Genomic DNA, 12,439 nt, shown 5'->3' with positions numbered 1-12,439 from the left:
AGATAGAATTGAAACGCAGAGGTGAAGGGCGCCTCAGAAGCTCTCGGGTTTTTGCCAGTAACTGAAGGAACAATGTCATTGCCACTCCCGTCTCTCTTCCACCTGCAGCAGAAGTTACACCAGAACATGCTTTGATGCCTGCTTACACGAGGGTAGGGCAAAGGAACAGCAAAGCACCCGCGCTACAGCCTTCGTGACAAGCTCGCCTCTCATTGACAGAGCGCCGCCAATCGTTGACCGCCTCCAGCCCACTGGGTTGTCCTCCCCATGGTCACGCCCCGTCCCAAACACAGCTCTCTGATTGGCTGTTGCGGCCCGTCTGGAAGTCGCGGGCGCCCTTCCTGGACCGTGGAGGTGGTAGGTGCCTGCTGGAGCTGCGCGGTGTAACTGACCGCAGGGGCGGTGTGTGCTCAGCGGGCTGCTGGTGAATCAACAACCCGTGTCCTCAGCAGGGGAGGCTAAAGTCCAGCCAGACAACCAAAGGACTGACAGCAACAGCATGAATCTGTTTGTGGAAATCCTCCTGTTCGTGGTCACGCTCATCTACTCCTACTTAGAGGCGTTTGTGAAGCTTTTTATCCCTGTGAAGAGAAAGTCTGTCAGTGGAGAGCTCGTTCTCATCACAGGTGCTGGACACGGTGTAGGGAGAGCGACAGCCTTCGAGTTTGCCAAGCGTCAGAGCAGACTGGTGCTGTGGGACATCAGCAAGGTAACGGCACAGCGCGTGTCTTGGCTCGTTCGTCCCCGAGGGAGGCACTGGGGGTTAATAGCACGGGAAGGGCGGCACACGACTGCATCCACACACCTGCTGCCACGGTCGCTCCTGCAGGCTCTCGAGCGGGGACGCTGAGCCCCAGCCCAGGGTTTGCCCCATTGCACCAGAGGATGTCAGTGTCTGGGTCCCACAGTCACTCGGTGCTAATCGGCGAGGTGGTATCCACAGCACGGCAGGGAGAACCTGCAAGAGGGAGCGCAGGGGTCAGCAAGGTGTTGTGGGAACTGCTGCCTGAGCTGGCAGGAAGAGGCATGTGAGACCAGCAGCCTGTTTCCACAGAGAAGCGGGTTCACCACCTGCTCGCTGCCTCCCTGGCCTCAGATATTTTGCGTATGTTGCTGGATTATGCATATGTTGCATTTGTCAACCCCCGTCATATCCAGGGGAATCACTACGTTGAGCTATGGGTGAGCCCTGCTGCCCTCTGGCGCAGTTACATGTGTAGGCAGCTCCTTACCAGACGTTGACAAATCTGCCCAAATGCAAAAGACCTTGGCAAGTGGAGGGTGGACAGGTACAAACACACAGGATGTCATTCGATGGGGATCAAGGCAAAGGCATGTTTGTAGGAGCAATTGACTGTACTTGGGGTTGAGTAGGTGGGCAGCTGTGTGTGGGGAGGGCTTCCGACACAGTGGATCAGAAGGTACAGAGGAGTTCAGCATGTCATCCTGAAGCTGCAATAAACAAACAGCCCACCCACAAACAAAAATAAACCCCCAAGCCAAGCCAAGCCTAGTGTAAGGGGATTTATAAATAGGGAGGATATTGTAGAACATTCTCTGTGCCTGTTTGTGCTACCCATGATGGCTAAGACCAGAGTCTGGAGTGGGTGAGAGGAAGCATGGCACTGGAATGGGTGAAAAGGAGTAAACTTAAATAGCAAGCTATACCGGGCCTAGGTGCTGTAGGGAATATGTTGTAATGATGTGTGTAAGCAGGCATTGAAATACAATTCAAAGAGGCGGTGGATCCCAAGGGTTTTAAGAACATACCTCTCCAGTCCAGCTGCCTTGACATAGGCTCCATTCCTGGGGGCCACCAGCCTTAAGCAGGAGTTTGGGCTGAGCAGAGATACCCAGTCACCCTGGACCTGCACAGATTCTGTCAGGTTCTAAGCTGTCCCAGGTCATCTGTGACAGCTCAGGTTCCCATTGCCATGTGTTTCTGGCTCCTGGGGACAAGGATACAGCAAAGTCACTTCTGCCCTCACTTAGTGGGTAGATCAAATGACTTAGGGGACCTTCTGTTGTGTGTGTATTGAACGCTGTTCTCATAAAAGTCTCTCTACACTGTGTCCTTTGGAGCAAACTGCTCCTCTCACAGCCAGTCTGTGAACACAGGAACACAAAGGGCCATTTTTACATCTCAGGGGGGAAGTTAAGAGGGTCACCAGGATCTGTGTTTTTACAGCTCTGCTTTCAGCTGTGGAGTCTGCCTGCTGTGGTGGGAAAGCCACCGAGTGCCCCATTCCTCCAGCTGTGTGTGCTTTGCCAAGGCAAACTCACTCTTGTTGCCACATACCCTTTCTGGTAGTCTGTCTCCAACTGGTGTGCACAGTGCCCAAGCATCAATACATGTGCAATGGTACAGTTGCATATGTCTTTCATTTCTGCCTTTACAGCACAGTGTTGAGGAAACAGCAGCAGAATGCAAAAGGCTGGGAGCCACTGTACAAGCCTTCGTGGTGGACTGCAGCAAAAGGGAGGACATCTACAGTGCTGCAGAGAAGGTAGGGGAGCAGGGGCACTTCCAAAGACTTACCCACCGTGCTTCATCTTCAGAAAGGTTGAGAAATCAAGAGAAGAGGCGTGGTATGCAATTCATGACAGCCCCTGGCATCTGCCCACTTCTTGCTGATTTCAGTACGGAGAGCAAATTAGCGTTTCCCAGATGGCAGCCACTCTCTTCCTCTTCTGTGAGGCTCTGGCATATCACATGTCATTGCAGGTTTGCTCTTTAGATGTCCAACTCCTGAGGGAACTTCTGCCTTTTAGTTTCCTAAACAGCAAACAGAGAGCACTGAGGGCATTGTGTTGTTAAATAAAATGAGCTGGCTCAAAACAGTCTCTATGTCCATAGTCCCAACTGAAACTACTCAGAGCATACTGTGTCTGTAGGCAATGTGTGGAAGACTGCAGATACTGTCAGTAATTAAAAGGGAGAAGCATCAGATCTAAACCCTATTTCATGGTACTGCTGCAACAGTTCCTACCACCTCTGGAAATCAGGCACTATCGTCCTCTCCATAAAAAAACCCAAAACTTATGACACAAAACTTTCTGGGTTTTTTTTCTGTCTAAAAGGTGAAACAGGAAATCGGGGATGTCTCCATCCTGGTGAATAATGCTGGTGTGATTACAGCTGCTGACTTCCTCTCAACTCAGGACCACCAGATTGAAAGAATGTTTGAAGTCAACATTCTTGCTCACATGTGGGTAAGTGCCACCACCAACTTCATACCTATATTTTTGGGGAGTGTTGTTCAGGACACATATTTAGGCTAACAATTCTTTTCAGCTACCAGTGAATTACAAAAGCATCTTTCAGATACGTATAGCACAGGGGCATCAGCTGGACTGACTGTTCGGGACCTACATTAACATCTTGCTCATCTGAGCCTGGCCAGGTGTTAAGGATTTCTTTTTTGCAGTGGGAGAAAAGGGAAGCAACAGATTGAAGAGTGTTTTATTGTATGTGCTGGGATGAGACACTGGCAGCATTGTCAGTGTCACCTAAAAAAGCAGCCTGGGACAGATGTGAGAATCAGCTCCTGTTGACAGCCAACTTCCTGAAATATTCCTGTTTGGGAAATAGGTTGCTCCTTGTATCAGCTGAGAGGAGAATGGGTATCTCTGTGGCTCTCAGAATCTGAGGTGCTGTGCAGCACACAGCATTTGTGATAGCATTTGCCACTTAATTAATGATAGTCAGGGTCAGTGCTGAATACGCCTAAGAGAACATTGTTCTTTCTTCCCTTTCTCCACCCTGCAATTATCTCTCTTTATTTCACTGATGTCAAGACCACAAAAGCTTTTCTGCCAACCATGATGAAAAACAACCACGGTCACATTGTCACAGTGGCTTCAGCAGCGGGTCATTTTGTTCTTTCTTACATGGTGACTTACTGGTAAGTGAGTTTAAAACCAGCTCTCTTCATTATTTATTTATAATAGTATCTTCTCTGTTACAAAGCATAAAATAACCAAAATAATCCTACTACTGAATACAGTATGGGCTGAGGTCTGTGCTAAGGAGAAAAGCCCAATTGCCAGCACTTATTGATACCTGGAGCTGCACAAGAAGTTTCTTAGTAGCTTTGACTTAGCTTCCCTTGTCTTTCTGAAAATGTACTGCTTCTGTGATTTGTTGTAATGTTGGAAAGAAAACTCCCAATGAGTAATTTTGATCTTTCTATCTTTGTGGTAGTGATTAGTCTATAGAAATAATTTTGCCATCATGAGATAAAATTGGTTTTCTACTTGAAACGCATCTAGAAAATCATGGTGCATGAAAAGCAAGCCTGACGGACTGCATATTGTCATTCTGCATCAGACCCAGCCCTCTATGATAGCAGCTCCAGGAAGAGCAATCTTCCCCTAGGAACACTCCTCCTTAGAGAGTCACTCACTGCTGGCAACATGAGCACTCCTGTGCCAGGGATTTTATAGGAATTACACCGTCCAAATCAGTAACAGTCAATAAACTGGTTTTACTTGCTTGGGAATTGATTCATACTCTTGGCCTGCACCAATTTCTGTGGCAAGATGTTCCTCAACTTTGGCACACATAATGCTTTTCTATTCCAACACTCACACACAACCGTCACGAGACACTCCTGTGTGGTACGTGGAGCAGTAGAGGGTTGTTCTCCATTTCTACTCTGCCCATCCATCCTTCTGAACATCAGAGCTTTAGGCTGCATGCCTCCGAAGAATCTCCTCACACGGGAAAACCAGGAAGGCCATCAATTGGTGCACGTTGGTTCTCATTTTTTAAGAATTCCTGACATTTGTCTGCCTGTTCACCGCAAAGGCAACTTCTGAAAGGCACCGCTCTGCGTTCCACAGTTACTGCCCCTAATCCAGCACTATGCTCAGGTCCAGGGGCAGTTAGAAGCAGTCTCTGCGCCCCGTTTCTCAGCTGTTTCTCAACAAAATTGTATTTTGTTGCCTCCTAGTCAGGACTGTGTCAGGTTTTTAGGCCATTTCCAGTTGTAGAAAGTTAGAACTAGTATTTCTGCCTTCTCATTTGTGCTTTTCCCATTCCTGCAGTTCAAGCAAGTTTGCGGCAGTTGGATTTCATAAAGCTCTGACAGAGGAGCTGTCTACCCTCGGAAAGGATGGAATAAAAACTACATGTCTTTGCCCGGTTTTTATAAACACTGGATTTGTCAAAAACCCCAGTACAAGGTAACTATCAAATCTCTGCTTTCCCGCACTGCCTTCTGTGAACCAACACACTACACATTAGCACCAGCTTTAGGGCTTGTGTTCCAACTGACTGTATAGAAACAGTTGTAGCATTGGCTAAAGAAAAGCTGCAGTTGCCTTTAACCCCCATAACAGTTGCATTTGGATTACCTGAGCATGTGCATATGTGAAGCATCATACATCAGCTCCTACCTCCCCTGTTCTACCAGTGCAGCTCTTACATGCTCGCTTTCCTGTGCAGGCTTGGGAAGATTTTGGAGATTGAGGAAGTTGTTGAGGCCCTGATGGAAGGAATACTGACCAACAAGAAAATGGTTTTTGTTCCACCACAGCAAAGTGTTGGTTTACTTATTGAAAGGTATGTAAAAAAAAAAAAACAACACCAAAACTTCTCTTCTAAACACCCCTCGCCATGTATTGAATACAACTTGCTGAGTGTACCACCCTTAAATATGCAACATCAAAATGCTTAGAATGCACCAGAGTGTAACCAAACAGTGGAAATGCACTACAGGCTGACAGGCAGGGAAGGGAGAGAATAAAAGAACACCTTTTCTTTCCAGATTGCTGTTCCCCTTTTGCCCAGAAACGCTTTATCTACCAGGAGCCCCAAAATAGTTCCAGAAAGAGCTGAGAACCTGCTGCTTATTACTGTTTGTTTCTTTATGTAAACACCAAAGACTGAGGTGTCAGAGGCTGGGGAAGTTGCTTCAAAAGGGCTCTACTGCTTCTCTCTGCCACACACAGCAAGATTTGTCCTTTCACATGGTTTTATTATCCAGTGTAGCAGCTCTGCTGAGGCAGTGTTTTTACCAGAGCACCATTTTAACGCTAGAATTAACATTAGAACATCTGAACTAAGTTTTCAGTTAACTTCTACAGTTTCTTATCCTAAATTAAATTTCCTGTTACTCCTTTCAGATTGCTTCCAGAACGTGCCTTGGCTGTCCTGAAAAAGCTCACCAATGTCAAATTTGATGCAGTCATTGGGCAGAGAAGCACCCAGTGAAAAGCAAAAATTGATTCTCACTTCCCAGTGGCACCAGTGAAAACAGAACATGGGCTGGTTTGATTTAGAGTGGAACTAAGAGAGATGCTTCCAGGCCACCACTTCCAAGCACACCCAGGTGTTTATCCCACACATGCAGCAGGGACATACCTGCATAACTCAGAGTGTTAACAAAGCAGAGAAGCAGCTCTAGAAGTGTAAAGGCTGCTTTGGCTGTACATCACGTCGCCTTTATCTCCTAGAGCTGACGCAGGCAGAAATTCCCACAAAGGCACTACTTCAGTGCACTTTTGGGATTGCCTGAGAGTATGTTCGTCTGGCCCCATATCTGAGCAAAGGCATCTTGGAAGTAGCAGCGTATGGAGGACATGGGTGGCCTGTTTCACCTCAATTTAGCTTTTTAATTTAAGAAATGCTTTAATGCACACTGAATTCCATGTGCTTTTGTAGCAAGTACATGATTTAATACAGCATTGTTTGCAACATACGACCTAATTACACTGAATATCAGTTCTGCAATAGCACCATCAATATGCCTTATTCTGAATAAATACAGTTCTCCAACCCAAAGGTGTCTCTTGGCAGTCAAAGTCATAACCAGGTCCTGGAGGTGCACTTAAGGTACAGTAGCAAATAATACACCCTTTCCCGGTATCATTTCTCACACTGTTCATCTGCAAATGCCAGACACCTTTGAAACACCTTCCTGTGAAAACAGTGCAGTATTTCTCTACAAATTTCCAAGTTCCTTCCTGTATTTCATGCATGCCAGTGAATACTACTTGTTACATGAGAACACAGACCAGTTTGGACTATTTTTCTCTTTGCAATACAAGGCAAATAATCCAACCTAATAAAAATTCTGCAGACCATCTGCTTCAGTATTCATAAGTCAGACTCATCTATGAAAAAGAAGAGCAGGGTTATGCTGAGCTAGGAAAGCCTTCGTTCACACATAACAGTTGAGTGTAAATTGAAGTCCACAGAGCCTCTGCGTCTGTGTACAGTGCAAGAGAAGGGCTGAATACATCTTCATTTCATCTAACATTCATCATAACACAAAGCTATACCCATACAGACACTGGATATTGCATGTGTTTTCCATGTACAAAAGCATGCACCAGACAGCAGAGGGTTTATGTATTCCACTCCTGAAATGCTGTCTCACTGACTGGAAAAGATGCTGCAGCAACAACATCCCTGTGTGATCCCCAGCTTTTCCTTCCCAACCCTGCATTGCAGGTGCATGGGAGCATTGGAGGAGGGCTTTTTGGCAGGAGGAGGTACATCAGGTACCATAGGTTGGGGTGAGGCGGAAATCTCACCGATGGGGCACTGCCCCACTGCTCCTAATCAAGGATGGTGGAGCACGAGCCACAGGGTGAAAGGCTAAGCGGGAGTCTGCCCACCACCACACCAGGCCGCAGGGACAGGCAGGTCCCCAGTCACACCAAGAGCCACATCAGGATCAGCGAGGTACAGGCCCAGGCATGCCACACCGACAGCGACAGCGCAACCCATGCAAGGGGGTGTGTGCCAGGCTGGGAACAAAGGAGCACAGAGAAAGGCTCCAGATGAGCCCTCTCACAGCTCCTCATCACAAGCCAGTGGCCTGCTCTGACAGGACCCACCTTGACCAGTACCTCCAAAGGTCTGTGGCCTGTGGTACAAGAGAACAGCACCTGATAAAACACAGGTCAAAGATCTCTTCAGAGCACGCTATCATTCCACCTACTTGTGCAGGTCCCAGCTGCACCAGGCACTTGCTGGCTCACAGCCATGCAAGGGAGGCCTCAACACGCTGCCACCTTTGGCATAGACGAGATGGGTGGCTTCCAGTAGAATCCATCCCACTCACCTGTGAATTTCATGTTGTTCTGGAAACTGAGGTTCTTCAGGAAGGGGAGAGTCCTTGTCATCCATCTCCTCTTGCTCTCAGGTGGCGGTTTGTCCTGCCAGCAGCACGAATGGTTGCTAAATGTGCTAGATGATACAAAAAGGTTCCCTTTTTCCTCACAGAACATTCATGTAAGAGGACATTCAGGCTGTGCCAAAGCCCAAGTTTCCAGCTTGGGAACTTCTGTTTTACAGGGCAAGATTCCTGTACCAAATAAAGGAAAAGAAAAAAGGGGTTTGCTAATTTCAGGGAATGAGAAAAAATAAACAAGTTAAAAGCCAATTAAAGAGCATTAGACATGTTCTGTATTTAAAACCAAGACCCCCCAAACCCCAAAACATCAGAGAGAAGCATGCTTTGAGTCGCAAAGGATAAAGGAGACCAATTGACAAGCATCCTCAGTGAGTTATTTTGTAAGTCTGCTTTCCTTGCCTCAGAGGCACCTCCCAAATCAGGAGCAGTGATTTAATGTCTACTCTGAAAGAAGTTCCTTGTTTATGCAGCTTCTATTTGAGATATATATGTAAAGCTCTTGCTAAGAGGTCAGGCCTGTCACAGCTGAGAGCTTCTTGCTCTTCTGAATGTTGCCTGAGACTCGCAGTCTTCTGTTTGGCATAAAGAAACAGAGACAAATTCAAGGGTTTAAGCCTTCATCTCCTGAATACCAGTGACAGAATTGAATCGTCAAGACTCCCAGGCTCTTCAGTTCTCTTTCTGGTCACAACAGACAACCAAAATCTGGTCATTATGGCTGCCTAGCAGGAACCTAAGCAAGTAAGCTTTATATAGCTGCCCACAGCTAGATCCCAAATTTGAAGAACAGAAGCTCACATCATGGCTTAGGACTTGTTATGAGTCAGTTGGTTACTCTGGCCTCATGCTCTGCCTCCCTCTGAGGTATCTCTTAGAGTCGGTGCTTCTCTGCCCTCTCTGCCTCCTCTGGCTTGGCCATAGCACTGACTGGAGCCCCCTGCCAGGAAAACGACAGCACCGCTGAGCCGTGCAATTGGGGTCTGGCCCAAACTCTGATGTGTTAATTAAGCACAGAGCTAAGTTCCAAGAGAAAATTAGGGAGTGCCTTGCTCTGAATCTCTCTGCTGGAGCTGACCCAGTCTCCTGCAGACAAGATGAGCAACAGCACAGCTAAAGCACTGGCACATTGGCCAGAAGCCTGTGGAGATCCTTCCAGCTCCTGCAGCTGTTCCCTTTTCAGAAAGCACAGGCAAGTGAGGACCCCACAGGGGTTTTATGTACCAGATGCACTGTGTATTCCATGAGCTCTCAGCAAGCAGCTGCCACTGCTGTGACTGCCCTGATAGCTGACAGCAGCTCTGTTCCCCAGCACAGAAGGCAGGAAAGAGAACCAATAGTATCACAAACCCTGTGGCTGTGTTTGTAAGCTATATGGCCAGGCACCACGCTCATCCACTGCTTTGCTGTCATCCATACTGTCGAAGTGTTAGCATGCTTCCTGGCATAGTTTTGGTCCTTATGGGGCCCTTATGCTGTGTCTGGCAATGCATGCTGGGGCATAGTTTGGAGGCAATGCATCCCTGGCTATGAACTGCTGGGCACGCAGTGTGGGTGAGACCATCTGCTTTGGAAGAGGAGTGGAAGTTTATGGACACAGAAGCCTTCCAAGGACACCATCCAAGTCAACACTGAATAACACAAAGGAGCAGCTGTGATAGTTTCTCTTTGCCCACTATATATGCAGACATGACTGGTCAGAAATTTGAGAGGTTCATTCAGCTTTTAACAATATTTAATGACAATATTTAACATAATTACCATCTTCGTCATGATAGGTGAAATATTCAGTCTCTAAGTGGCTTCATCTCACCTTAGTCACATCAAGTCTTACTGAATTTCTAATAGCATAGATTAAAACTTCCCACAGCACTTGAGCCTGTAGCTAAGTCTGAGCATACTTCTTCAGAGACTGTCTCTGCTGCATCTTTTCCGAAGTCTTTGATTTATAAGGATTATTTTGTTCCTAACCCATATGGCTAATCAGTAACTTATGTAGGGGCAGGAATGGCTGTAGCTCATTTCATGCTCTCTGTCCTCAGGAGAAGGAACACACAGAAAGGAAGAAATGGCAGCATGTGCCAAACAGAGGTGTATTCTCCCTTAGCAGGATGACATAAGTCCATGTATACCCCAGGCCTATAACAAGGCAATAGCACAAATTTTTCAGCTAGTTATTTTTCAAGCCATGTATTATTTCAGTCTTGCCCTGTCACATACAATGCTGTATTTACATCTACAGCCTCAGAAGTCATGAAACTTAGGATGCTCCATACACAGTTACACAAAGCACAAATCCTCTCAAGTTCTTAAAAAACATAAATGGCTCAAAGACAACCAAATCCTAAAGCATGATCCTCCAAACTCTAAAGGCAGTTTTAGATTATGTCTGTGCTGTGTGATGCTGAGCTTACTCAGTGCTCAAAGGCACTGAGAAAGAGAGTTTTGCATATATAGATAGCCCCGTGCTTATCTGCTGCCTTGGAGCCCAGCAGTAGTGCAGCTGTGTTAGTGCAGCTCTTTGGTAACATGTCTGGGAAAGGGAATGCTCTTCATTCAGCAGCTAACTCGACAATCTGTGGACGATGCCAGGTGACATGCTGCAAACCTATACTCAGTGTATAACACCTTCTTGGCAAGATACAATTATCTGGCATTCAGTCTGTACCCAAAGCCTCTTCAAGGTAGGTGTTTACGCTCCTGTGGGATCTCACCCTGTAGGCATATCTGATACATGCTATTTAGCTGAGCCTAGCACACAGTTACTCAACACCCAAAGATCCTTTTCACGCAAGCTTATGCCCTGTTTCTGACCTCTCTGATCATGATTTCTCTTTTGAACCAACTGAACTTCCTTTTCCGCCCTCAAGCATAACACTGGGGGAAAAAAAAAAACCCTAACAACAACAACCAAAAGCCAGAACCAACAACAACCCCTCCAAAAACCCCAAACAACAAACCCAGCTACTTAAGCTTTCACAGTTTACTCTCAAGTCAAGTATCTGCTTCTCTCTCCCTCTCTCCCTCTATGAGAAAGTTTACTATTAGGGAACAGCAATATTTTAAACTTAGTTTTTCAGAGGGCACTCCTGTTCCTAAATCATCTCTGTTTGATAAACAGTCTCTATCCCTTGCCTGACTGGGCACAGTTGGAAACTATTTCTTAGTTTGTTAACATTAATCCTGGATACAAGATATATTAAAAATAGATGGCAGAAATATACATGACAATAAAGGCCAGTTTTAAGAATCTATGTTTGAATTTTTCAATTTAATAAGTGAGCCTTTACAGCAAGGAGATAAAGTATCGAAGTCTTACAGATCTCTCAAAAGCCAACCAACCAACAAAGCAGCCTAGTAACAATCTAGACTTTATTCTTTTGTTGCAGATTATTTTAAATGATCACCAATCCTGCTATGAAACTTCAAATTCCATAGGCTCTACACTGCCCAACTTCAGACACAGTCCAAACCTTGGGAGTCTAAGGTCCCTTTCACTATTAATATGCATCATGCAGCACAGCATACACAAGCTAGTCTTTTGAGTTCTAAAATTATTGTTGCAAAACTAAGGACATGGCTGTCTAAGCTTAAATGCATTAGGTCCCTATCAGATTTCCATTTCCTAAAATGTAATTTTGACCAGTGCAATTTTATAAGTATTAATTGTATTTTCTAGAAGATGTTTTCTGATTCTACAATTGCTAACCCAACAAGCCAGTATAATTTTAAACTCAAGTCTTTAAGAGAACCACATGATGTAACTTATTTTATATTTACTAACAAAAGACAGGAGAAGCATTTACCAGAACGGTTACAGCAAACCGCCCAGTATCCTGCCTCAAAGTCTCTCCCCTTTCAGGATAAGGTAACCTCTTCCTGTCATCTGAGATTACACATTACACATATAAATCATTACTTGCAAGGACTTAGTAGACAGATGTATCTGAGGGCAGGAGGGGAGTACTGTGCCAAAGCCCTCAAGGGCAGCAATCCTAAACAATGGTGTCTTTGTGGATGAAGGCCTGATCAAACTATTACTGAAGTCAATGGGAGCCTTTTCGATGATTTCCAGGGGTGTTGGATGACAGCCACAATACATTACAAAGCAGTATCACTAACTCTTTAACCAGAAGTAAGAGCACAAAAGCAATAGTTTCTCATTTAGAATAGCAGTCTCCCCACTGATTCCTCCTATCTTTTTACAGAACACAGGAACAACCTTGCTCCAGTCCCCAGTGTTCATCTCGTGAAGCTGGAAGGTAAGATTTCGCACAACTTCTTCAGTGTCAAGC

The 12,439-nt window shown here is 45.8% G+C and overlaps 2 protein-coding genes across 5 annotated transcripts in view; one reads left to right on the top strand and one right to left on the bottom strand.

The window, feature by feature from the left end:
* The first annotated feature begins 436 nt into the window (after window positions 1-436).
* Window positions 437-12,422, top strand: LOC308222223 (estradiol 17-beta-dehydrogenase 11-like). 3 transcript variants are annotated; one of them, XR_013957095.1, is made up of 8 exons: window positions 437-709; window positions 2,400-2,507; window positions 3,082-3,213; window positions 3,799-3,905; window positions 5,050-5,187; window positions 5,450-5,566; window positions 6,130-6,335; window positions 12,353-12,422. XR_013957095.1 is itself a non-coding variant. In XM_080619979.1 (7 exons), exons 1-7 carry the CDS (start codon window positions 500-502, stop codon window positions 6,215-6,217), a joined length of 900 nt encoding a protein of 299 aa, XP_080476105.1. In that variant the 5' UTR covers window positions 437-499; the 3' UTR covers window positions 6,218-6,695. The 3 variants fall into 3 exon arrangements, 2 of the variants coding, with proteins under 2 accessions (XP_080476105.1, XP_080476104.1); XM_080619979.1 differs by lacking the exon at window positions 12,353-12,422 and having other exon boundaries at window positions 6,130-6,695; XM_080619978.1 differs by lacking the exons at window positions 6,130-6,335; window positions 12,353-12,422 and having other exon boundaries at window positions 5,450-5,711.
* Window positions 897-12,439, bottom strand: part of AFF1 (ALF transcription elongation factor 1) — a 165,528-nt gene continuing 153,985 nt past the window's right edge. Inside the window, exons 33-35 of one of the 2 annotated variants that reach the window (XM_080616604.1) lie at window positions 8,076-8,318; window positions 2,540-2,776; window positions 897-958 (exon numbers count right to left, since the gene is read on the bottom strand). The gene's annotated coding sequence lies outside the window, so the exon portion shown is untranslated. Of the gene's footprint in view, window positions 959-1,867; window positions 1,950-2,539; window positions 2,777-8,075; window positions 8,319-12,439 lie in introns of those variants that run through there. The other variant, XM_080616603.1, reaches the window with a different exon arrangement.

Source organism: Psittacula echo, assembly GCF_963264785.1.
Source record: "Psittacula echo genome assembly, chromosome: 1".
Lineage (NCBI taxonomy): Eukaryota > Metazoa > Chordata > Aves > Psittaciformes > Psittacidae > Psittacula > Psittacula echo.
This window is presented reverse-complemented; position numbering and strand designations above follow the sequence as displayed.